The 24,322-nt window shown below is 44.3% G+C and overlaps 2 protein-coding genes across 6 annotated transcripts in view; one reads left to right on the top strand and one right to left on the bottom strand.

Annotated features, from left to right (window-relative positions):
- MYO1H (myosin IH) overlaps positions 1–5,246 on the top strand; it is a 41,718-nt gene extending 36,472 nt beyond the window's left edge. Inside the window, exons 28-32 of one of the 2 annotated variants that reach the window (XM_034791408.1) lie at positions 239–374; positions 1,642–1,709; positions 2,032–2,129; positions 3,300–3,399; positions 4,409–5,246. In XM_034791408.1, coding sequence (XP_034647299.1) covers positions 239–374; positions 1,642–1,709; positions 2,032–2,129; positions 3,300–3,399; positions 4,409–4,432 — 426 coding nt within the window. In that variant the 3' untranslated portion in view covers positions 4,433–5,246. Of the gene's footprint in view, positions 1–238; positions 383–1,641; positions 1,710–2,031; positions 2,130–3,299; positions 3,400–4,408 lie in introns of those variants that run through there. The other variant, XM_034791409.1, reaches the window with a different exon arrangement.
- Positions 5,247–6,474: 1,228 nt separating this feature from the next.
- Positions 6,475–23,364, bottom strand: KCTD10 (potassium channel tetramerization domain containing 10). 4 transcript variants are annotated; one of them, XM_034791039.1, is made up of 7 exons: positions 23,272–23,364; positions 21,273–21,486; positions 15,327–15,496; positions 14,088–14,177; positions 12,439–12,491; positions 11,526–11,721; positions 6,475–10,733 (listed from the first exon to the last, which is right to left on the bottom strand). In XM_034791039.1, the coding sequence occupies exons 1-7, from the start codon at positions 23,311–23,313 to the stop codon at positions 10,515–10,517; spliced, it is 984 nt and encodes a 327-aa protein (XP_034646930.1). In that variant the 5' UTR covers positions 23,314–23,364; the 3' UTR covers positions 6,475–10,514. The 4 variants fall into 4 exon arrangements, with proteins under 4 accessions (XP_034646930.1, XP_034646931.1, XP_034646932.1 ...); XM_034791040.1 differs by having other exon boundaries at positions 14,088–14,174; positions 23,272–23,350; XM_034791041.1 differs by lacking the exon at positions 23,272–23,364 and adding an exon at positions 22,453–22,999.
- Positions 23,365–24,322: the final 958 nt, after the last annotated feature.

Genomic DNA, 24,322 nt, shown 5'->3' with positions numbered 1-24,322 from the left:
CCCAAATCTCATGATCTGCCCCCACTCACAGCAAAACCTCCCACCCCCAATTTCATAGCTTAACAAAACCAGTTCTATCTATTTCCAGTGTATTCTAAGAAGGAGAAGGCAATAACACCCTAAATCTTGTCTTATGCTATAGTTCCCAGAATTTCAGGCCAATGTTGCCTGCTTCCTGAGTTGTCTCCGTCGGAACCTAACCTCAGTGGGAGCTGCTAACATTCACATGTTGTTTCAGTATGTGACGCCAGTTGTAAAATACGACAGGAACGGGTTTAAAGCACGAGAACGGCAACTTCTTCTGACCCAGTCAGCAGCTTATGTGGTGGAAATGGCCAAGATCAAACAGAAAATAGACTATGCGACTCTGAAAGGTAACAGTGTAAGTCAGTGCTAGTTCTTCTTCTCTTGCAGAGGTCATCAAAATCTTGGCAAAGGGGCAGAATGTGAAGAGAAAGAGGGCTTACCCCCTTGCTAATTCCTCCTCCCCTCCAGGTTTCCAACCCCCTCACCTGCTATTTAGCTTAGTGATTAAATCCTTTACACTTCTTGGTGGTTTGTAAAAAGACGTTCTCAAGCACGGAGGGTTATTGCTTCACTTGTTTCCTGCTGACTCGCTGAAGGATGACCACAATTCATCAGCTAATGCAGTGTAACCTCGTGACCATGTGCCTGAGTATCAGAAACTAGACACTTTTCTAAACAACCCTACTCTACAGGTATTTTTCCTTTAAGTCTTACTATTGTCTAAAGGGTTCATTCAGTTCTGGGTTGAATTACTCAGGGGGGTTAGTTACTATATATCGCTACTCTTGTTTGAGAGAACACCCTTGATTCTCCATTACTGTAACGAACAAGCATCTCTTGGAGAGGAATCTTATTAAATGACCTGAGAAACCAGACCTCATCTGGGGAACAAATGTCAGGTCACTCCACTGATTGCACAGACCCTTTCTATTTATAAAACCCACTAATCTCTGTAGAGTAGTCGTCTGTAGCCATCTATGTGCTGCTGCAAGGTTGGGGAACCATATCTCTGTCTGTCACAGCAAACAGTGCACAAGGCAAAAGGGATTAGCGACTAGATTCTTCAGAGGAAATAAGAATTTCCAAACATCACTAAAGAGCAGTTTATGCACATGTCCATGAAACTGGCATAATTTGGAAAGGAATGGCTGCACATTCAAAGTGTGTGCGCTTTTTTTTTTGAAATATCCCATTCTGGCAAGATAGTAGAATTTGTTGGCGGGGATGGGGGTTACACATCACAAAATCCTTGATTATCGCTAGATAACACAGAATATTTTCAAAATTAGCTGTTTCAATATGTTAGGAATTAAAATAGGGAAAAATATAGAAAGCAATGTAAGAATAATGCCCAGGAATTGGCATTGATGCTTATTTCTCAGCTGCTGTTGGAGCAAAGGTTTCTGGGAGCTGGTAAGCGGGAGAGAACCTTTTCCTCGTACTTGAAAAGGTACAAATTCAGTGTACTGTCCCTTTCTCCACACAAGCCACAGCTTGAGGGCCCTGATATTGTAAACAAAACCACCAACCTTCACCCAGGATGCGGATTGAGTTTTATGGTTATCTCTGAAAGTGGCTGTTTCTCTTGCTCTAACTTTTGGGTTCTTTTTTAAGGTATTTCTACCAGCAATCTGAGCGATGGGCTCTTGGTTGTCCATGTTCCTGAGGACAACAAACAGAAGGTAAGCTACCAGAAAGCTTCTAGTGAGCCAGACGAATGTGGAACATCTTCACATGAAACAACCAAGTTCCTATAAATACCAAATGCACTAGGGGCAGCATTTTACAAACCTCCTTATACAGGATCACTGGTTTGAGAGGGGGAAAAAGAACCATAAACTGTTACCTATCATTAGAAAATGGGTCGGACATTTCTCGGATGCCACTGCTAGGCCATGGTGAAAGCATTTCCCTACGTTTACAAATGTTGTCTAGCTTCACTGCTGGCTCTTTGCCCTTGTGCCTAAGAAAGTTGAATTATTTTATCCTCATTTCTGCTTTTAGGGAGACGTGATCCTTCAGTGCGAGCACATCTTTGAGACCGTCACAAAGCTCAGCATGCTGGCCAATAAGCAGAACGCTGTCCAAGTTGTTCAGGGAAGGTAAGCCCCTCTGTTGCCATTCACGCTACATCTTAGAAAGGGATTATGTGGCACTGAGCTCTCCCATTTAGTCAGCCAAAAATCTTTCGACCCAGCAGTCCACACCTACCTAATAATGCAATGTCCTTACATGGTCACAGGGCAGGATTTGGCCCTTAAGCTCATTAGGAGAGCGGTGCGGAGCTTGGAGGTAGTTTTCAGGTAATTGTTTCACAGAACATTTCCCCAGCAGTAGCTGTGGTAGTGACTTCTTCGCTGGCTTAGTTAATGTAGGTTAACAGGTATAGTGCTGCATCTGTTCAACAAGTGGACTATAGTGGATTCGTGCTAGTGTGAATGATATGGCTCTGTAGTAAATATAGCTTCCAGCATGTCTGTGTAGCTGGATAATCAGCTGTGTCAGTTTTACTTATAAAAGAGCTTTTAATTTCATAACTTTTTAAATGCAATATTTTTCAAACAACTGCTTCCTTCCATTGGAACAAGTCTGAGTTATTTGACTGTCGTGAAGTCATCTGGGTGATACCCTGTTCATTTTGATCGAACATACTGCAAAGACAAGATCATGGAGGAGCCTTAAACTGCCAGCAGTTTAATGGCTGGGTTTTCTTTAAACTGAGCTGTGCTGACCCAATGGATAGACAGTATGTCAGCCAGATCACTCCAGAAACATGCTGCTCTCAACTAGACAGGAGCAGGGTCTGGAGACACTAAACACTGAGAAGAGGCAGTTTCTTCCAGATAACCTCTGATAACGCTACCAGCGCAGTATGTATTTAGGCCTTGTGGGCTTTCAGGAGACAGGGAGGTGATGTGTATCGATCCTAGACTGAAACCAATGGACTGCAAAAGATACATTTTCCTGCTCTTTATCTTCCTTCTGATTCGGTTACTGTAATACAGCATTTACGCTTGTTCAGTCCGGCCAGGCATGCTGTCTAATTTGGCATGCTTATTCTTTTTTCCCCCCTTCATTAGTGTGTTCTAGTAATCAAACTGCTGTTCTGGCTTGGTTGCACATGTGCAATTGTTTAGAGAGTTTCTGTCCTGAGGAGTTTTGAACTTTAACTTAATGAGATCTGCCTGGGGAACAGAACCAAAGAGGATCTTAGAGTAAAGCCTATTGTAAGGAAAGCACGTAACAAGTAATATACATTTGTGTACTTGCAGCCTCCAGTTTCACATCAGTTCTGGGAAAGAAGGGATGATAGCTTTCACAGCTGGGCAGGAGCCTCAGATCTATAAAGCCAAAAATGGACGCCTAACCGTGGTAAGACCTGATTCTAGAACTAGAATTCTAAGTTGCCTCTGCCACGAAGGCTCTTCGCGTGGGTGACGTAAGTGAGCAGAGACAGCTCTGTTCATTTAGAAAACGGGCCCGATCACTTCCTCTCGTTGTCTGTGCATTACAGTGTTGGGGTCAGATAAATGACTATGCTTCATCTTACTCAATAAATCTCCACTGTGTATCCTGAGTCCTGCCTACTCACCTTAGTTACACATTCTTACGGTTGCTTCCTCGTGTTAGCCCTGCAGAGCCAGCCTGGCAATGGAGGGGGAGCTAGATTCTCGTCTGGCTTCTGCAGCACCAGACTTGTTCATCAGACTCCACTGCAGAATCTTCCTCTATGGTGGCAACGTGTGAGCCTACAAACACAGCTGGACTTTCAGGTCCCGGGCAGAGTTTGGTGGTTAGGAAGAAATAAGCAAACTTTACATGCTTTCCCTGAGAAAGCAAGAACCTCACAGTTCCATTGGCAGTTACTTTCCAGAGCACAACCATGTCTTTAAGGCACTATCAAGTCTCTAGAGACTGGTGGATAAATCCTGCCTCATTCTGTCTGGTACTAGGGACTTGCTTCTACCCTCTTCCTAGCATTTGGGTAGAAAAGAGCAGGAAGATTAACAAGCCAGAGTAAAGGGAACTCTTCCTCCACCAGCCCAAATGTCTCATGGGCACCAGGTAGCAAAGGTAGGAGTCTCTCTCAGAAGCTGTTTCACAGGCAACGATGCCAGCATGTTAAGGAACACTTCAACTTAATTTAAAGCTGGCAGTTGGTATATCCATGTCTTTTCTCCACTGTCTCTGGGTACCAATGGGTTTTTAGCCATAACTAAAGCACCTGGGTGCATCACTTCGCTTTCCTTGCTGATCCCCAGAGGTGCATGTAGCATAATGTGCTTCCTGGCACCGGAGTTCTTCTTCCACACTGTTCTCCCCAAGGCTGGAATGTCTGCACTGGAATAAAATAGCTAATAAGGCCTTCCTTTTGTCACAGGTGTCAACCAGAACAAAGTCCTGATGGTGAACAGGAATTCCTGCTCTGCTTATCACTATCTTTGCTCAGAACAGAAAGGAACCCACTGGATGAGATCAGCACTGACATCTTCCAGCTGAAAGCTTTCTGCTGCCATAAGACTGTTGTGATTTGAGTTCACCTGCATCATTTCAGCTCTTTGGGGTTTTTTTAAACTGAAGTTAATATTCTGGATTCCGTTATGTTGCTGTAACATTCCCATTGATGTAGATTCTAGTTACTAAATTTCATAAATCTGTTTAACCCAAACGATGAAATTCTCTAACATGCAAAAATAGCTGTCTTAACTTACTGGGTAAGTAAAGTTAAGATCTTAACCCATCCAGGAAAGACTTTGAGCAAAACCAAAAGGGGTTGAGCAGGGATCAAATGGCACTAACCAGCAGTAATGCACAAACTGCAAGCAAATGTGGCAGTATGATCTGGAACCATCTCTGCCCCCATGAGACAGCCTAGACTTCACCCTGATGCACCAGAGCCTAAGTGGGCAGAGTGAGTGTGTGCTCTGAACACGTTCTTTACTTGACTCAACATAGTACTAGATGAGGTTGCTTAGCTGGAAACCTCATTCACCCAGCTTTCTTTCTGGCCAGTTAGTGTCTATAGTAGACAGAAGTCTGAGTCATTCTTCATGTTTGGTATATTGATGGCTATACACAGTGCACTGTATGAGTACAAGGCACTGAAAATAGTAATGAAATGAAAATAAAAGATGGGAGAAAAAATTCTTTGACTTTAAATTTAATTGAGCTGAACCAATAGAATGTAAGAATGGTCAGACCAAAGGTCCCTCTAGCCCAGTATCTGGTCTTCCCACAGTGGCCAATGCCAAGTACCCCAGAGGGAATGAACAGAACAGGGAATCAGTGATCCATCTTCTGTTACCCATTCCCAACTTCTGGCAAACAGAGGCTAGGGACACCAACCCTGCCCATCCTGGCTAATAGCCATTGATGGACCTATCCTCCATGAACTTATCTGGTTCTTTTTTTAACCCTGTTATAGTCTTGGTCTTCACAAGATCCTCTGGCAAGGAGTTCCACAGGTTGACTGTGATATGTGGGGGAAAAAAATACTTCCTGTTTGTTTTAAACCTACTGCCTCTTAATTTTTTTGGTGATCTCTTGTTATGAGTAAATAACACTTCTTTATTTACTTTCTCCACACCAGTGATGATTTTATAGACCTCTATCATATCCCCCACCCCTTAGTCTTCTCTCTTCTAGGCTGAAAAGTCCCAGTCTTATTAATCTCTCCTCATACAGAAGCCGTTCCATGCCCCTAATCAATTCTGTTGCCCTTTTCTGAACCTTTTCCAATTCCAATCTTTCTGAACAAAGCACAATCTCTTGACTTGCAGAGTCTTCAACTGTCTCCTCTCATTGAGACAAAACTACCTTCTCTCACTGCTTAGAAAGTGAATCTGGTAGAGCAGTGGTTTGCAGCCAGTCGTCTGCAGACCCTTGGGGGTGGGGGACACCGCAGACTAAGATTTCCAAAGGGGTCTATACCTCAATTTGAAAAATGTTTAGGGGTCCACCAATTAAAACAAGTTGAAGAACACTGTTCTAGAGGGAATGAATGCAGATGTTGATTGGCCCCTCTTCTAGCTCAGGTATGTGTGGTGGCAGCTATGGGGGTGGGAGTATTTTTCCTCCTTCCCCAGACTCTGCAGATGTATTAAGATGGTTCTTGCTAGCTCAGTGCTCCCTATGCTGCAAAGTATGAGGCAGGTACTCCTCCTCGTGCTCCATCAAAGCAGAGAATGCCAAGATCTGCTTGGGATGGGCTGAAGCCACAGACTGCATATCCTTGACTTTTTGCCGCTAAATCCTGCTGCTGTACTGATGAAGGGGGAAGAGTCTGGATTAACCAGCTATTCAACTACACTCCATATCGGAAGGTAAAACAATCAACCTAGGGGGAGATTAGAATGTGATGTTTAGCTTCCCCTAAAAAAGCACTTGCTATGGGAGCCAGCCAGGTAAGACGAGGGATGGTTTTAAAAACAACAATCAAGAGGGATGTAAATATGAAACATTTCTAATTTATTTTGCATATACTCAAACCAAGCTCTAGTACATACTGCATACACAACCATACAGAGGAATCTAGCTTAAGCTTTTTGGGCACAGCTAGACAAAGTTGGTGATTGTACAAAGCAGACGAGCGTACTAGTGCCGTACGTTCAGTGTAACCCAGGGCATGGAGAACACTCGGTGAACCAAGCCTTAAGCAAGGTGCAGTTTTGAGCTTTGCTGCTTTACCTTAAACGACAAGATATTTCCATGAATAACTTGATCAGCGGCACTCTGCGTTGTCAGTATTACTGCTTGTATTGCATGCTGGAAACCATGACACATGGGCAAGAGCCTGAAACAGTCATGCACTTTGACTTGATCTCTCACAGCTGCTGGTTGCTAAGATATTGCTTGTTACCAACGGGGGGTGACCTTAGTTGCATAAAAACTGCATCTCATGAAAGTGGTAGAGGCAAAGGCTTTCTATATGATCCCTTGGCCTTGATGCTGCTGCTCAAAGAACAGCTCACCCTTGAAAAGAAAATTGTACTCTTCGGATGGTATTGAAAGCCTGTAAGTTAGTGAAACTATCCCCAGCCAGCTGTTGTGTCAGGGGAGATCTATTTTAAAGCACAGTGAGGCTTGCACTAAGATTGACTTGTCAGTGTCTGAAGTATGCAGATGAAAGCTGTGTGCTAACAGCTAAGGGGTTGGATTCAAGGCTTCCAATACAATCGAAAGGCCACCTTTCTGCTGGTCTTCAGGCCCTGGCTGGTGGTTTTAATATTCTGCAGCATAATTAAGGCTTTGTTGAAACTTCTACCCTATTTAATAAGCTTTGTACTATAGAGAATGCTTTGTTCCCTGCTGCTCCATGAGGGAGGCCCTCTGAGGTCATGGCCTTCATACAGGCAATGAGTTGTGGTCCCATCCATAACTACAGTCAGATCACACACTGCACATTATTTTCTAACAGACAAGACAATGGTACACTTGTATTGCATAACTAAGGCAATTAGAGAGCTAAACCAAGAATGTACTGGACTGCTGTCACAGTAACTCAATCCTTCCTTCTGACTAACATAGCTTTTAAAAACATAGCCTTCTCCTTTGCTTGAGCTGTGTTAATATAACTGAACAGCTCTTTACGAGGGGGAAATGCCACCTTTTAATCTGATTAAAAAGGGCTGGGGAAAGGTGGTGTTTATAGAAAGCTTTTTTTTTTTTTTGGTTAAATTGTACCACCAAGGGGTAGAAATCTAAGCCACTGTACTTATACTAAGATCAATGTGTAACCGAGTCTTGTGTATTTCCTTCTTCTGTGGGCTCCTCACAGTAGAAATGGAAATGCTGTTAGCACTATCCATTCCTGAATGGAAAAGGAAGCTACCTCTACCCTGGAAACACAGCTCACTTAGTGCAATAGCAAAGACAGGGGGAGAGATTGGACCACTTGACAGAAAATGTAGATTTCATGTCCCTCACTCCTACACAACTGACCAGTCAGCCCTGTAACCGTGGTGGGTTGTGCTTTAGTAAACAAGGAAGAGCTAAAATCTCACAGTACAAAGTATTAGAAATACAGAAGTGTGCAGTTCACTAGAGTGGAGGCTTTCCTCCACCCCCCACCACCAAACTAGGCTTGTAAATAACCAACCCCCCCAACTGAACAATAAAGTGGGTGTGGGGGGGGGACAAAACAACTTCCTTCACTGTGACAAGAGTTTTAGAAATCAAAAATCACATGTACCCATGACAGACAAGCCATCTCCTGGGCCAGTACAGACTTGAGATTAAAATGAATAGCCTAGCTTAAACACTGGACCCTGGAAGGGCTTCTCTAATATTAGACAACTGGGGAGTTATTACAGTATCTACATACAAAACATTGATATGATTGCACTTTAAGCCCACATCTGTCAGTTATACACAGTGATAGTTCAAGCTGCTAAATTGATTGTTTGGTTTGAAACTAGCTTTATCACAGTGACCTCGTTACAGAAAACTTTACTACTAGAAAGTTAACGTTTGAGGGTCTAGAAAACAAGCACTATAGACAGACCTGTACCATGAAAATCATCTTTGGCTGACAGACCATTGCCTCTGACAAGCAGTCTCCAAGGCTTGATGGATTTAAGCTACACAAGAGTGATGTACCATTAAATAAACAAGTCAAAATATTGATTGTCCAGTAATCCCTACAAGCAGGTGTATGTATGGCTTTATACCATTCCTACAAAACATTACTTTAGAGGAGCAACATCTAGTGACACTAACCAAGATAGCAGTTGTCAGCAGAATATTAGTTTTAAAGGTATTACTAAGTGATATAATCAGGTCTATACTAATTTTACAGTATAACTTTACTTTTGTCAGACTTCCTGCTAGCTCTGTTACTGGAAAGCCAGAATCACCAGACAGGTGGTCCAGCTGGTCCATCATCCAAACAAGAGAGGCCAATACCATTCTGCATCAGCAGAAGCTGCAAGAAACTCTACACCAGAAGATGAGGGACAATCTGCCCCGTGTGAAGGTCTCATTCAAATCCCTGAAGCATGAGGCTTTATATTCCTTCCAAAACTTAGAACAAACTAACTCTGCCTAGTCTTATTTTTAATAGCATCCACTCCCTCTGCAGAATAGATGAACCTCCACCATCACTTCTACCTGACTCTCTACTATGCAACAAGAGACTAGGAGGTAGATAAAACACATTATTTGCAACAAAAAGCAGTCTTAGAAAGCGTAGAGGTCTATAGAGTATTCTATAGATTATAGTCATTTTCTTCCAGGTGGCCTAGAATATGCTGTGATAGAGACAGTGGAGAATAGCTGGAGATATTGACACTTAAAGGGATGTCCACCCATTTCTCCCCAGTAATCACCAGTATAACAGCATGAGAGGTAAAGCTCCTGCTATCCCTTATGGAACTCAAACTATGAGTAAATGTCTAATTAGCTCCGTATTTAGACTAGGATTACATGGTGTTAGGAGTAGCCCATGCTAGAGTTATCTCGGACAGCTGTAAAGAAAAGGCTCCCTCTTGATTCAGGAGGAAGTGGAAAACCAGTAATCTAGCATGAACCTTCAAATTACATTCTGGGTTTAAGAGGAAATGGTGACTGACTACAGTAGAAATCCTGGACGCCTTAGGTAAAATGTTATGCAAGTCTAGGTTATTCCTAGCCCTCCATTTACATAATGTATAAATATCTCCCACCCTTGAACTGCACCATAAAGAAGCTGAGGGTTCTCCACTATTCCCTAGCACACCACTTTCACTGAACCATCACCACAAAGCTCAAGCAGGGGATGCCATACCCAGCGCACTTTAACGTGCTTCCTGAATTTTGAACTTGAGCCTGAGTAGCTGCCAGCACTAAACAACAAAAACTAGTCACTGCCAACCAGCGAGACCTAGCCCCAGAGCAGGTCTGGTTCTGAAACAGTATCACTGTCATCTATTTCAAACCATGCAAAGCAATTCAATTCTGGAGGGAAGCCAGTGTCCATAGAACCGTATCTTCTGAAAGCGAGGCTGAAGCATTTCTATCTAAGGTGCCTTCCCCCTTAAAGGTCCAGATAGGAGGAGAGTGGAGAAAGTGCTGAAGCAGATGAGGTTAGTTTCTTTAGCATCGCCGTGGCACAGAATAGCATTTCTCATGTACAGTAGGTTCAGGTGGGATGGCGTAAACGGGGGTCTGTAGGGAAGGTGGACAGCTCTTTGAAAATCCTAGAGAAAGTGCAGAATAAATACTAAAAGGCAGAAGGAAAGGGACACTCCTCCTCTCTAAACACAACAGCAGGAAGAGGAGTGCTGAAAATTCAGAGCCATTACACCAAATGCATTGATCTGACCCTTGATACCTTCTTTATTCCTCTAATAGCTTCATGTTATACTTCATGTTAAATACCCCAAAATATTCTAGTCTGGTATAAAATATAATTTTATAGACTTCACTGAACATAAATAAGTTGACTGGTTATCAACTGTAAAGAATGGAACAGGTCACAAGAGGGCTGTGCAGTCTGCAGCTGTCACTCCTCACTGGTGAAGATGTGCCCTGTCATCTGGACGCTTAATATGAATCCTTCGCACACGTTCAATGCGCTCCCGCTCCTCGTCCTCATCCAGGTGATGAGAGCGGCCCGCTGCCCCTCCTGTCGCCTCCAGAAGCGCGTTGTCGGGTCCTCGTCCATCCTGAGCCTCGTAAAGCAAAATGTTCAGTGTCTCTTCGTAAATTCGGGCTTCTGGGAACTCCACCTGGGTGCCCAAAACAGCTAGTTTAGGAGAAGCAAAATCAATCTTACTCATTCCAGGCTGGCTTAAACTTCAGCCCAGCCCTCCAGTTTGTATGTACCCTTTGGTATTTAAGAAATCCTCTCCATTATTCTTGGGTGGTGGTACTCTGCAGGAAGTGTGAAATCTTGCAAAAAAGTTACAAGCTATTAAGAGGAACTCTTCAAGATATATGTTTCTGTGCTCCACCGGCTGGCTTTCAGCCTCAGCTGTCCAACAGCCAGATTCTTTCTGGGCAAGGTAAGATTGTATGTGAACAGAATACTACTGGTATACAGTTAAATATGTGAACCTGGGTGAGTGCATGAGTGGTTTAAAGATCAGAGCTTGCATTTATTTGTATTGTGATAGCATCTGGTAGTACCCTATTGTGCTAGGCAATGCACAAGATTATCCCTGCCCCACGGAACTTATACACCTCTACCCCAATACAATGCTGTCCTCGGGAGCCAAAAAATCTTACCGCCTTATAGGTGAAACCACGTTATACCGGACTTGCTTTGATCCGCCAGAGCGCGCAGCCCCTCCCCCCCGGAGTGCTGCTTTACCGCGTTATAGCCGAATTCATGTTATATGGGGTCGCGTTATATTGGGGTAGAGGTGTTATTAGTTTGATTGTTCTCTGCCCTCTCCTCTTTAGAAGGTATAGTGGATGCTCTAGGGAGGGGAGAGCTATTAAAGGGAGGCTTCAAAACAGAAGTAAGGACATTACTCTTACAGCAGCTACCAAGTAGCATGAATGAGTTTTATCCCTACCTTTGTCTGTTTCTTCTCAGTAGCATAGACAATGGAGGTGCAGCAGACCTCAGCAATCTTACGCCCCTGTCCATAGAAAGACCAGCAGCAAATCTCATCTCCTATCACATCCTTAATAAAGAGGACTCTCCCATTAAACCGCAGTGACAGCTTATCAAACAGCTCGATGTTCTTCAGCATGTTGTCATCAGAATTACTGCAAGAGAACAGGGCATCAGTCAAACAGAGTTAATGCCATGCAGAGGAAATGTCAGCAACTCTGGAGGTCTACATGGCCTGCCTCCCTTTATTTACTGTACTAGCCTTCAAGGCTGTTTAGACTTGAGCTCTAGGGCTGCTTCATCCCACTAAAAATCACTCACTGCATTAGGGGAGACTGGCCTTCAGCGGAGAAGGTGCAGAGTCAGTGCTGGGAGTAACCACTTCAGGATCCATCCCTCAACTAACCTAGTCCAGCTACTAAAGTTTAGCATTAGCTGGATTGGGCCAGTGCTGTCATGAGTTATATACGGTCACATATGAGCACAGGAGCCCAGCCACCATGCCTGCCCAACTGAGAGCCACACAGGCACAGCCCTCGGGCTCCTGGCCAACTGCCAACTCGGTATGTAAGAACGCTGCAGGCCATGCAGAAGACAGGGCATCATCTTGCCATGGAGCCCCTGCAGGTCACAGCTGGGTATTAAAGAGAAAGCTCTTTATTGCTGCAAGTGTGCACGTAGAAATGGAAACTTCTCCCATGGAAAGCTAACCCCCAGGGACTCCACAAACTATGCAGGAAAAGGGCTTACTGCGTATGTCAACAACACACACTCAGTAAAGGGAAAAGCACATTCTCCTGGAATCTGGTTTCAGACTGTTAGTTTCCAGTTGAAACTGTACATTTAATAACTGAGAACGGAAGTTGTTTTACCTGGTGTAGGAATATTTGTTATTACTTCTGTTATACAGCAACTTTACTGCTGGCTGGAAGAAAACAAACATACAGGAAGCACAATTTACTGGCTATAGTACAGCTGCAACCTTGGTTCCAGGTAGCAGAGAAGGGGTCATCTGAAATCTGAAGTGACAGTACTGTGCGTACACCCCCCGTTTGTGGAAATGAGGCTGAGGCTGCTGCCTGGTGCTAGCGGGGCAGCCCTGTGGCCCCAGGACAGGTACAGCACAAGCTTCCCCCACAGCGTGCCTTAACCCTGAGGGCCCTGGGCTGTGGTGACCAGATCATAGTTGGCTCTCCATGGCCATTCCAGCCCTTTATGCCTCTGAGGAGACCCCCAATTAATGCCTGCTGTGGTGGCATTTTGTGAGGGGGAGGGATAGCAGGCAGGAGAGTGCATACCTGTCTAATAGGAACAGGAGCCACTAACATTTCATGGCAGGCAAATATCAGTCACTATTGGGCTGGTAAGACAGGTGAAAGGCTCTATAGCCCACGATTGATGCCCTAAGTAAACCTGTCCTCCCTACCGACTTTATCTGAATACATAAGGCAGAGAAGGCCCCCACTGTAAGATGCATTTTTTTTTTAAATGTAGACCCATTTAAAGACCTAACTGAAAAGCTGTTTAACTTCTAATTCAGATGGAATAACTAGGCTGCAGAGAGACCAAGTACCAGTTTTCAGACTCGCAAGTTAACAGATGGGTTCCTGAGCATGCACAATTCTGAAAACTAGTGGACCACATTCCAAAGAGTCAGCTGTCCTAGAACGGCCAGACTGGGTCAGACCAAAGGTCCATCCAGCCCACTATCCTGCCAGGTGCCCCAGAGGGAGTGAACCTAACAGGTAATGATCAAGTGATCTCTCTCCTGCCATCCATCTCCACCCGCTGACAAACAGAGGCTAGGGACACCATTCCTTACCCATCCTGGCTAATAGCTATTAATGGGCTTAACCTCCATGAATTTATCTAGTTCTCTTTTAAACCCTGTTATAGCCCTAGCCTTCACAACCTCCTCAGGCTAGGAGTTCCACAAGTTGACTGTGCGCTGTGTGAAGAACTTCCTCTTATTTGTTTTAAGCCTGCTGCCCATTAATATCATTTGGTGGCCCCTAGTCCTTATATTATGGGAAAAAATAAATAACTTTTCCTTATTCACTTTCTCCACACCACTCATGATTTTATATACCTCTATCATATCCCCCTTAGTCTCCTCTTTTCCAAGCTGAAAAGTCCAACCCTCTTTAATCTCTCCTCATATGGGACCCGTTCCAACCCCCTAATCATTTTAGTTGCCCTTCTCTGAACCTTTTCCAATGCCAGTATATCTTGTTTGAGATGAGGAGACCACATCTGTACACAGTATTCAAGATGTGGGTGTACCATGGATTTATATAAGGGCAATAAGATATTCTCCGTCTTATTTTCTATCCCTTTTTTAATGATTCCTAACATCCTGTTTGCTTTTTTGACTGACGCTGCACACTGCATGGTCGTCTTCAGAGAACTATCCTCGATGACTCCAAGATCTCTGTCACTCTGGGTGGTGAGCTCTGACTAGCTAATCAGGGTGTGTGCGCAAACTTCCCCCAGGGACCAAGCACAGCCTGCTCCCTCTTACCTTATTGGATGTTGCTATAAGTTTTTGCTCTTCCTTAGAAGAAGTGATGACTGGTACTTTGCAGAATGGCTCGTATGCATCTTTGTTCTGCTGAAACAAGACAGCCCGTCAAATGCAGCAGGTGAATGGAAATCTACAGTAGGGCCTTTGAACAAAATGCAGGGGACCATCAAGCCTTCTCTCATATTGACGCCTGGGGTTAGCTACAGCGATGCAGATGGAGTGGTGACTCACTATTGTCTGAACCAAGAGGACTTGATAGAGCAGTGAGCTGACCCCATGAGACAGCTATGTTCCTTTGTGTAGACATGCTAGGGTACAGGGGCATTACATACTTCCCCATCTTACTCCCCAGAGGGAAGAGGTACAAGAACAGCTGCTGAGGTGCTTTGGGGAGCCTGGGCTCCATCCCCAAGACTGCAATAATGCACCATAGGCCTGTGCCTAAGGCCCTGCCTTCTGGGGTTATGTGATTCTAGATGCCCAACGTTTTCATTTAAACTCATTTATGGAAAAATGTGATCTGAGCATAACTGATGTAATGATGCCTGCCTGAGTCTGCAGAGAGCCTGAAACAAACAATGGCTCAGAGGAATTAACTGTCCCATGCATCTCAACAGGTTGTTAACTCCAAGACCCACTGCTTTGACAGGCCTACTCCACCCCTGCCGAAGACTTTGGGCAGGAAGAGATAAGTGCAGAAGAGCCTAAACAACCATGCAATGGCTGCTGGGGGAGAAAAGCACCTTATGCCTTTGACTACACCTCTCTGCCATCAGCACTCCACGAGGGCGTTAGGGTCCCAGAACAGGCCTGTAGAATCTTATACTGGTGATGTGCAAGCCGGAAAGAGCCCAGCTTGACAGTGGGATCCCCAGGGTGGTTGTGGTGCTGGCAGTTTTAACAATCTTTATTTGTAAGCTAAGCAGATCTGATCTCTGACACGTACATACACCTGGAACCCCATGATGCCATGTTTAAAGTTCATTAGACACAGAGAAAAGAACTACTTGTCCAGAACAATACTTGATCTTTCCTAACCCCTTCACTATCCACATCAAGCAAAGGGGCAGGGACTCATTTCTCACTGCTTCCTGCGGACAGGACAGGACGTGGGATTAATCAGAGGAAATGCTCGGGGGGTGTAAGAAAAGGCTGGCTGATGGAACAAGCTCAAGCACTGGCACTGGCTGGTGACCAGGTGTCTCGCTAGCTCCATGCTGAAGACTGCACACCTACCTGCAGAGCTGCCTGGCACTCATCCACCAGACCCTGAACCAGGTAATACTTTGCCTCAGCCAGCAACTCTTCAATCTCTCTCCGGCTCTCAGGAAGAGGCACGGCCCCATCACGCAGGTAATTTAATATGGTCCCGAAGTGTTTGCCACAGCGGTCAATCAGAATCCAGCCTGGGAGGGAGAAAGCAGGGTACAGCTGAACAGCGGGAAGGGAAAGACTTAGGCAAAGAGTCCACCACCCTCCCTCTTCCCAACCCCAGCTGGCCAGAACGTGGTGTAACACATTGCAGCTCTGCGCAGAGGAGCCTCTCCCCAGAACATTGCCTCACGCTGGTGCACTGAGCACATCCTGCCGAGAGGCTCCAAAATCCCCCATCTCGCTGCCTGAGTTGGCAGCTGGAACAGCAGCAGGCTGTACTTCTCCAGGGAATTCTCTGTATCTCCCCCAACGTTTCTTCAAGGGCATGTGGTGGGAGGCGGAGGGAGGAAGCTCACTGCATCTTTCAACTCCCAAGCCACTGACGATCCGTTAGCTGAAGTGGTAGCAAAACAAAATTCCCACCATCAAATTAAACTTCTGTTTCCCTCCCTCCCCCTTTTCCTGGCATCCTGTCTGCTCTTTTGGACTTGCTAACGTACATCAACCCTTGACTGCCCCCCAAACACACACAACCACTGGGGCAGATTTTCTAGCACTGCAGCTAAGAGACAGACAAATAGTGCAGTGGGAATCCTTGGATTTGCCCTAAGCCACTGGCAGCTGGCCCAGGTCAGCGGAGTCGGGCGGGTGGGGCTCCGAGTGTGAGGCTATAACAGTGCAGTGGAGATGTTTGGGTTTCGGCTGGGGCCCAGGCTCGGAGATCCTGCAGGGAGGGTCCCTTAGCCCAAACATCTACACAAGCAGTTTTATAGCCCCACAGTCCCGGCCTAAGTCAGCTGACCCAGGCCAGCCCCGAGCGTTTTACTGCAACGTAGACGTACCCTGCGGGACCTACAACCAGTCAAGGGCAGAGCCAGGGCCCAAAGCCAGGAGTCCTACCTGTTACAGCTGGCTCTCACATGCCTTGGAGCCCTTATGTGCACAAACAAGAGAATGGTGAACCTAAGCAAAATCCCCATCGAGCCGGTATTTAGTGTTTGTTCTGGGATAGAACACTCCTCCCTGGCATGCAGGAAAGACTGTTGTTTTAAAGAACATTTATTTTCTCTCATCCCCTGCAGGGCCCTGATGAAATGCTTTCCCCCCCGCATCCCGCACACTGGTATGAAAGGGGGCCTTGGGAGTGCCTGCCGCTCCAGATGCTTTATTTTTTAAAAACAACGGCACATTTGTGTTGAAAATAACCCTGCTGTCCCCAAGCAGCATTCATGCAAGAAGGGTGAGAAGGAAGCTAAGAGGTGAGTAAGACGTGGATACTATAGAGTTCCGCAGAATCCTTGCAAGTCCCATTTAATCTTCCTTATTCCCAACTGGCATGGAATGGGAACAGCAAATTGATTAGCAGATGGATGTTTTTAAAGTGCTCTGAAGATGTAACGCGAGTATGTGAGCAGTACCAGTGACGCGAGATCGTCCTACACACTGTAGCATTTCCTTTACGAAACCACCTGCTAAAAGGCACGTTACTCACCAGTACTGGGTAGGGACACCAGAGAGAAAGGGAAACAAAGCTTCAGCAGAGCTTAGAATAGAATATACGGCACCCTTAATCTGAATAAGAAGTTCATATTTCATCTCCACGCACCAGCAGTCCATCTCCTGAAGCAGACCAAAAGGCCCAGAAAGGCATTATGCAACGTCCAGCTCAAGTTTCCATAAACAGGCGGCCATTTTTATGGGCTTTGACTCAAGAATGTACTCAGGAAACGCTTGTGGGGAAGGACTCATATTTTAGACAAATAAGGGAAAAGTTGGGTAAAGCATGTACCACATGGCTTGAATTAATGAAATTACGACTAAAACTCTGATTACTTGGTTAATTCTCCAGCCCCTGAGTTGAATGTAGGCCTTTCCTACTCATGGCCTAATTAGCAAGAGATTCACTAGCATTCTGCTCTGCACTTTTCTAGGTTTTCCCCCTTACACTGGGGTGGCTGTGTGGTTACGACTGCAGCTTCGGAAGGAGAGGAGGAATGTACTAGGAAGATAGGCCTGATTTACAGATGCTTGTTGCAAATTGACAAAGGAATCAAACTACCGATTGTCCCAAATTACTGGGCATAGTACAACATATATAGGGGCCACAGCAGAAATGGGGACCACTGGCCACTTCAGAAGTTCCCAAGACAATGCCACTCCACTGTAAGGGGGAGAGGGCACAGAAAACACCATCCTCCCAAAACCCGAGAGCTATCACAGACCAAATGGAGCCAGTGACTTGATTTATTGGGGTTGTGTAGGGGGGATGGTATAGGGAGAATAGAGTCAATAACTCCTCCGTTCTAATCCTAGCTGTGACTCCCTCTCTGGACTTGGAAAAGTTAACTTCTTCTTTGGTTTCCCTATCCATAAACCTGTAGGAATGTTAACTTCCTAATGTCCCAGGCAGCTGTAGCAAGGATGAGAAAATGTTTTAAAGTGCAAAATGGTGCTGGGTTGCTAAACACCACATTTAACAACTCCATCACTGTGCCTTCATAGGTGCTTTTGTTCTTACTAGTCAGCCGAAATGTACTGCAAAAAGGAGAGATTTAACAAGAAAGTGAACCCCACTGCCTGGCTGCTAAAGAGCTAAGCAAGCAGGTTTCATCTGTAGTTTGCAGTCTTATAAAGCTGTATTTTAATAATCATGGTTTTACAAAATGTTTGTAATCAGGCAGGAATAAATATCCCCAGGAGCCATAAATAGACACAATGGGAAACATGGGAGTTTAACTTTTGTTACACAAAGAACTGAAGTGAGGGCTCCCAAACACCGATACTAAAGCAAGCAGTACCTTCTAGCCAAGTCTTAACAAATAACATCATATCTTGGCATAAGATTACTTGGGGGTCTTCATGAGGGTCTTGTTTAAAGCAGACTAATGAAATCTGGTCTCTCTTTAAAATCTAAAAATGCATATTTTAGAACAGCTGGGGAGACTAGGAATTCATGTTGCACAGAGAATTCTGGCGGCCTTTGTGGGAGACTAGTGTCTTTCCCCAACCTCTATCCTGCTACTCCAGTAAAATGTAGATTTTGAAATATACAGGTTACTTTAGCTTCCAGATTAAATCTGTAAACTTAAAAGAATCTACATGCATAGCCAGATAACTAGCCATTTCTCCTCCAGGATGAGAAGATGTATATTATTTCTATTGTAAATTGGGAGAGGGGGTGTCATACTATGGTGACAGGACCCATATGATCACTTACTTAGATAGAACAGGATTCTCAGTGTGAAATGCTCCACAAGTTTAAAAACTTTACTCTGTAATTTTCTCAAAGAATCTAGTTGCTTTTCCTGAAAAACACTTCCTATTTTGTGCCACATTTTGGGTGTGACTGAAGAACACAGTATTTGAAGGCTTTCAGATAAGGGTAGTTTCCTTTAAACACCATGATGCTATTGTCCCAGTTTCCATTATCACTTCCAAGTAAAACCAGGCAGTGGAAGATAAAACGTTAGCTACTGCAGCAGGAGGATCTCATTTCAATGGGCAAGAAGTGCTAAAATCCCCCTGAAACACCAGCACAAACCAGCAAATGAGGCATTCCTACACCACGAACTGTGACAATCACAGCAAAGCAAACATGGTGTTCTAACAGGGTCAGATCCAGATGGCCTTTACCCTTAGCAGTAGGTTCCTTCAACTTTCCCCTCCCTGCAGAGAGAGAATCTGTCCACACATAGAAAAGTGGATTTCCTATTTTAAGGACACATTGTAATAGCACTTGTACTGTATCCATCCAGAGCATTCTGGGTGAAGCTCCGAGACCGTGCATTAGGCAGCATTTGTTTAGTAGTGAGTGGACAGTGCAAGGGTATAGTTTTAATCACAGTTCTAACTCACTTGCTGTGTGGCCTTGGATAAATAACTCACCTATGTTACAGATGAGGAAACACAGAGAAGTTAAGGGGCTCTCCCTACTCCTAGGGATAGCGGGAGGAATAATGATTGTCTAACACTATAAGCATTCTTTTGATTCAGTGCCACGGCTGAAATTCTGAAACTGCTGCAGAAGAACTAGGGTGATGAATTCCGTTCAGTAGGTTGCATTCTAGTGCGGTCATTAAACGGGAAGTAAATGATGATTGAGTAGCTGGCTCGTTTCCCTCTCGATCAGCACCAAACCAATGTTCCACTGGCATTATGGGCTGTGCCGCTGGATGCACGGCGTGTCAGATGAAATGTCATAGAATAGCCCTATGGTTAGTAATGATCCCATGAGACATTTTTCAAAAGTAAGCATGGCCAAGTTGGATAATTATATTCTTGCTTACCTACCTACAATTCCCCCTGCATTTTCCATGCAAGAGGGACTCTGCTTCCTACCCTAAACTGTTAGGTAGTGTAGTTGTGCACTGTTAAATAGCTGTAATGTCCGACTGCAGAGATCCCTGACTTTTCTGTGGTGAGGAGACTAATCCCTTAAGAGTTTAGAATTCTGTATGTACTTGGATACTTGCCAACGCCACTACAAAAACTGAAGCAAACTCGAATATTTCCCCAATTGTTTAGAGATGGGACTCTAGCTAAAATGGTAATACTTAAATATTGAATTGTGCTGTATTTCTCACAGGTTGGCTGCGAATCCACTTCCTGCTCTCACAAGAAAGCTGTCAGGAGGGCCTTATTTAAACCATAACTTATTTCTCCCCAGCTCTAGACACATACTAGACATACTATGGCATTGAAAACCAAGTTCAGTTGCTCCAGTTGAGGAGCAATACATAATCCATCCTCAAGACAAGTTCAAACATTCAATACACTAACAAGCTAATCAACAGAAAAGAGTTTTCAATCTCTAAGATCAGTCTACTAATGAACTATTGTAAAAGACAATGTGTGTATAAATCTGCAAACATGGGAGCGGTCAGATAATGGGCAAAATGCCAAAACACAAATAGAAAGCTGTGCCTGGAATTAAAGTCAGTGGTACTCCCACACTGCGGGAAAGTCGATATTAAACTGGGCTAAAAGTTTTGAACAGCCCTCAGATGATGAAACTTCTTTTGCGTCTTAACACCATTAGTACATGTAAAAAGATCAAGTTTTCTCCCACCACATTCTGAATTATTCCTTTGCAGATGGACTTGACTAAAGAGATCCAGTTGTAGTTTTTTGCTTGTCTCATATATGCCCTAGTAAATTACTAACATCACAATTATTCAGATGCAAGAAATTCATAATTAGGTGTCAGTAACCTCAGTCCGGGTGGCTTCTTTACATTTCATAACTGGTTTGTTTTCTAGAATTCAACAATCTGTAACCTCACATGAAAAATGAAGTTACAGCCCCTTTCATCCAAGGATCCCCAAAGCACTTAATCCACTAAGGCTCACAACCCTCCGAAGGTAAGTTTTAGCTCTATATTACAGAGAAATCAAACAATTAACCTTTCAGCCTCAAGGTCAAAAAGCAGGTTCTGACTCCTAAGCCTTGCGCTAACCACGTCGCCCAATCCCTCTAACAAGTACTTTTCATCTCAGTGTTTCAGAAGGAAGCAAAAGTTTATTCAACTGGGTCTGATCAGAGCCTTTGACTTTACCGTAATCTAAACGAGGGGAGGGTCAAGGCGTCAGAGAAATAAGAATCAAATCTTTCCGGTTTCATGGCTTTTCTCAGCTGTATAGTTTGCTAGCCATAGTAACAAAACAACAACAAATGCCTTAGAGAAGCCTGGAGCTAGAATAAGCTTGTTCACTACAATTGTCCGTTTTCTAATGTGCTGATCAATCTTGACTGAAGGGTTAGAGACTCATGGCAGGGAAAAAATAAGCGATGTGAACAGTGTCTCTTTACCTTCACTGTCGGTGAGAACCTCCATGCGGCCACTGAACATGGCCTTAAGCATGGTGTCCTGCTTGGTCAGGGTCTGCATTGTGGTGTAGTAGAGGGCACCACCAATATTCAGTTTGACATATTTGGAGCTCGGGCTGGTCCCTTTGAAGGAGGTGGTGCGAGTCGCAGCTGCCGGCACTGCTGAGCTCACCACACTTTCTCCTGACATCTCTTCCTGAAAACAAAGGAGGTTGCCAATTAGGCCTGCTTTTGCACTGCGTACCACACAATTTACTGCTTGCTCCCTCGTAACATTTTATGTAGGGAATACTAATCCCCTGCTGTTCTATAGCCCCAGCTGGGAAACTCACAGTGCCTCACGATATCCTGTCAGGCTTATCTCCATTTTGCAGTTGAAGGAACCTAGGTGAAATGTTTTGCCCAAGCTCACAACATGAGAGGGGCAGAGCTGGAAATAAAGCCAGGAGTTCTGGCTCCCACTCCCCTGCCCTACACCCTCCCATTGAATGAAAACTGCTTCTCCTAGGCCTGTCTCTGTAATAAAATATGGAAAACTCTAGGGAATGGTTTCAGGACTTTTTACTAGAGACCTGCCCTGTAAGTAGTTTAATGCCATGTTGGCCAGTTTCCTGCAGCTATGGCAAACAGAGCAAAGTTAAGTTAAACTGAAATCCAGAGCATTGCCTATTAGCATTCACGCTGACTGCTTAATGGTTTTTGTTTTAAACGTAGCAGGTTACTTCCCCTTTCTGAACTAACTTCAAGTTTACAATGGCTTTGTACCCAATGGAAGCATTTAAAGCCAACCTTTTTATCACACTAAACAGCTACTCTCAATTCACAGCACCACAGACAAAATCTTGTGCACGGAAGATTCTGGACTTTCATGCTATTTCACTATAGACAATGTCAGCTGATCTGAATTCACTATACATGGGTTCCACTGTTTAACTTTCCATAGTGGGTGTTATTTCAGTCTCAGCTCCTCTTTGCTACCTTTAAATAATTTACTTAAAGTCACAAAGAAACCCTGCATACAGTCTCCTGAGGGTTAGACAAGCCAACTAAAGAATGCAAATAAACTAAACCAGTGCAGAGTTTTGTGAACTCTGGGCAGCATTTTACAACTGTAAGTTATCTACTGTGGCTAAACTGAGTAGAAGGATGAAAAAGTGCATACATCTCTCCACTTCAAAACTCCCATGATTTAAATTCTTCTGGGAAGTGGCTTAGTTCTGGCATCATCTGGCATTTGAGTACATTCACACCCGTATAGGGAGTCAGACTGGATGATCCATGAAACTATTACGAATCTCACTGGCTGTGATTTCAGTAAGAAAAAAAATCTTCAGTAAGTGAATTTAGTGCTCCTGAAATTGAGGGTGTGTGTGCGCGTTTCTGACTGTAGACTTCCCATCTCCATACACACTCAGTGCTTTCAATGCATTTAGGACAGAGTGTAATCTCCTATTATTCTTGCCTTGAGATTTTCCACACACTGTTCCATTGAACTACCTCCCTTCTAACCTGTAGCATCCAGGCTGTATCATGAACCCTCCTGAGCAGAGGCAATATTGTGAGATCATTTTAAAATGTGGATGTGAAAACTAAGATAAAAAGCTTCCCCACCAATTCATTCCCCACCGGTCATCTAATAAGAATCAGACAGTGAGCTCTAGAGCAGAAGGACTCGCACGCTAAACGACAGCTGCTCCAGGCAACTGAACACAGTTGCGTTTTTGTATATCAAAAGACTGAAAGGGAGATAAGTTAGCCACATAATAGATATCTTGCTCTCTGACTCACTCATGACCAGGCCTCTGTCAAATCACCACTTTGTGGTTAGCCTCAGGCTCCTACAATGCACCAGGATGGGATGACTAAAGGACAGCCACCTCAGACCCATCGAGGTCCTACAGCCTTTGGGGCAAACAGTCTTCTGCACATATGGCTAGAAGCCACCTCTTAAATCAGCCACGTTCCACTGCGGTTCAGAGACCTTTAATGCAGCTGGCAATGCAGGTACAGGAGCTGGCTGCATTTGGTAGGCAGAGCCTGGACAGAGGCTATCAGGCAGCTCAGAAGGGCACTAGGAGACCACTATTCAGAGCAAGGTATCTCCTTGCTACTGTTAGCAGAGGAGAGAGGCAGGACCTGCAGAGACCCCCCCCCTCCCCCCGCAGCTAGAGTAACAGAGCAATACATAATCCATCCTCAAGACAAGTTCAAACATTCAATACACTAACAAGCTAATCAACAGAAAAGAGTTTTCAATCTCTAAGATCAGTCTACTAATGAACTATTGTAAAAGACAATGTGTGTATAAATCTGCAAACATGGGAGCGGTCAGATAATGGGCAAAATGCCAAAACACAAATAGAAAGCTGTGCCTGGAATTAAAGTCAGTGGTACTCCCACACTGCGGGAAAGTCGATATTAAACTGGGCTAAAAGTTTTGAACAGCCCTCAGATGATGAAACTTCTTTTGCGTCTTAACACCATTAGTACATGTAAAAAGATCAAGTTTTCTCCCACCACATTCTGAATTATTCCTTTGCAGATGGACTTGACTAAAGAGATCCAGTTGTAGTTTTTTGCTTGTCTCATATATGCCCTAGTAAATTACTAACATCACAATTATTCAGATGCAAGAAATTCATAATTAGGTGTCAGTAACCTCAGTCCGGGTGGCTTCTTTACATTTCATAACTGGTTTGTTTTCTAGAATTCAACAATCTGTAACCTCACATGAAAAATGAAGTTACAGCCCCTTTCATCCAAGGATCCCCAAAGCACTTAATCCACTAAGGCTCACAACCCTCCGAAGGTAAGTTTTAGCTCTATATTACAGAGAAATCAAACAATTAACCTTTCAGCCTCAAGGTCAAAAAGCAGGTTCTGACTCCTAAGCCTTGCGCTAACCACGTCGCCCAATCCCTCTAACAAGTACTTTTCATCTCAGTGTTTCAGAAGGAAGCAAAAGTTTATTCAACTGGGTCTGATCAGAGCCTTTGACTTTACCGTAATCTAAACGAGGGGAGGGTCAAGGC

This window comes from Trachemys scripta, chromosome 15 (assembly GCF_013100865.1).
Source record: "Trachemys scripta elegans isolate TJP31775 chromosome 15, CAS_Tse_1.0, whole genome shotgun sequence".
In the NCBI taxonomy this organism is placed as follows: domain Eukaryota; kingdom Metazoa; phylum Chordata; order Testudines; family Emydidae; genus Trachemys; species Trachemys scripta.
The sequence above is the reverse complement of the archived record's forward strand: the minus strand, read 5'-3'. Positions and strand labels throughout refer to the sequence as shown.

Excerpts from the sequence above, each read along its gene's own strand:
- KCTD10 (XM_034791039.1), bottom strand. The coding sequence starts at position 23,313 with ATGCAGCCAGCTCCTGTACCTGCATTGCCAGCTGCATTAAAG. Across the intron at positions 12,492-14,087 it reads TTATAGCAACATCCAATAAG|CCAGCAGTAAAGTTGCTGTA; the intron begins GTAAGAGGGAGC and ends GTTTTCTTCCAG. Across the intron at positions 10,734-11,525 it reads CTGAGAAGAAACAGACAAAG|GTGGAGTTCCCAGAAGCCCG; the intron begins GTAGGGATAAAA and ends TTGGGCACCCAG.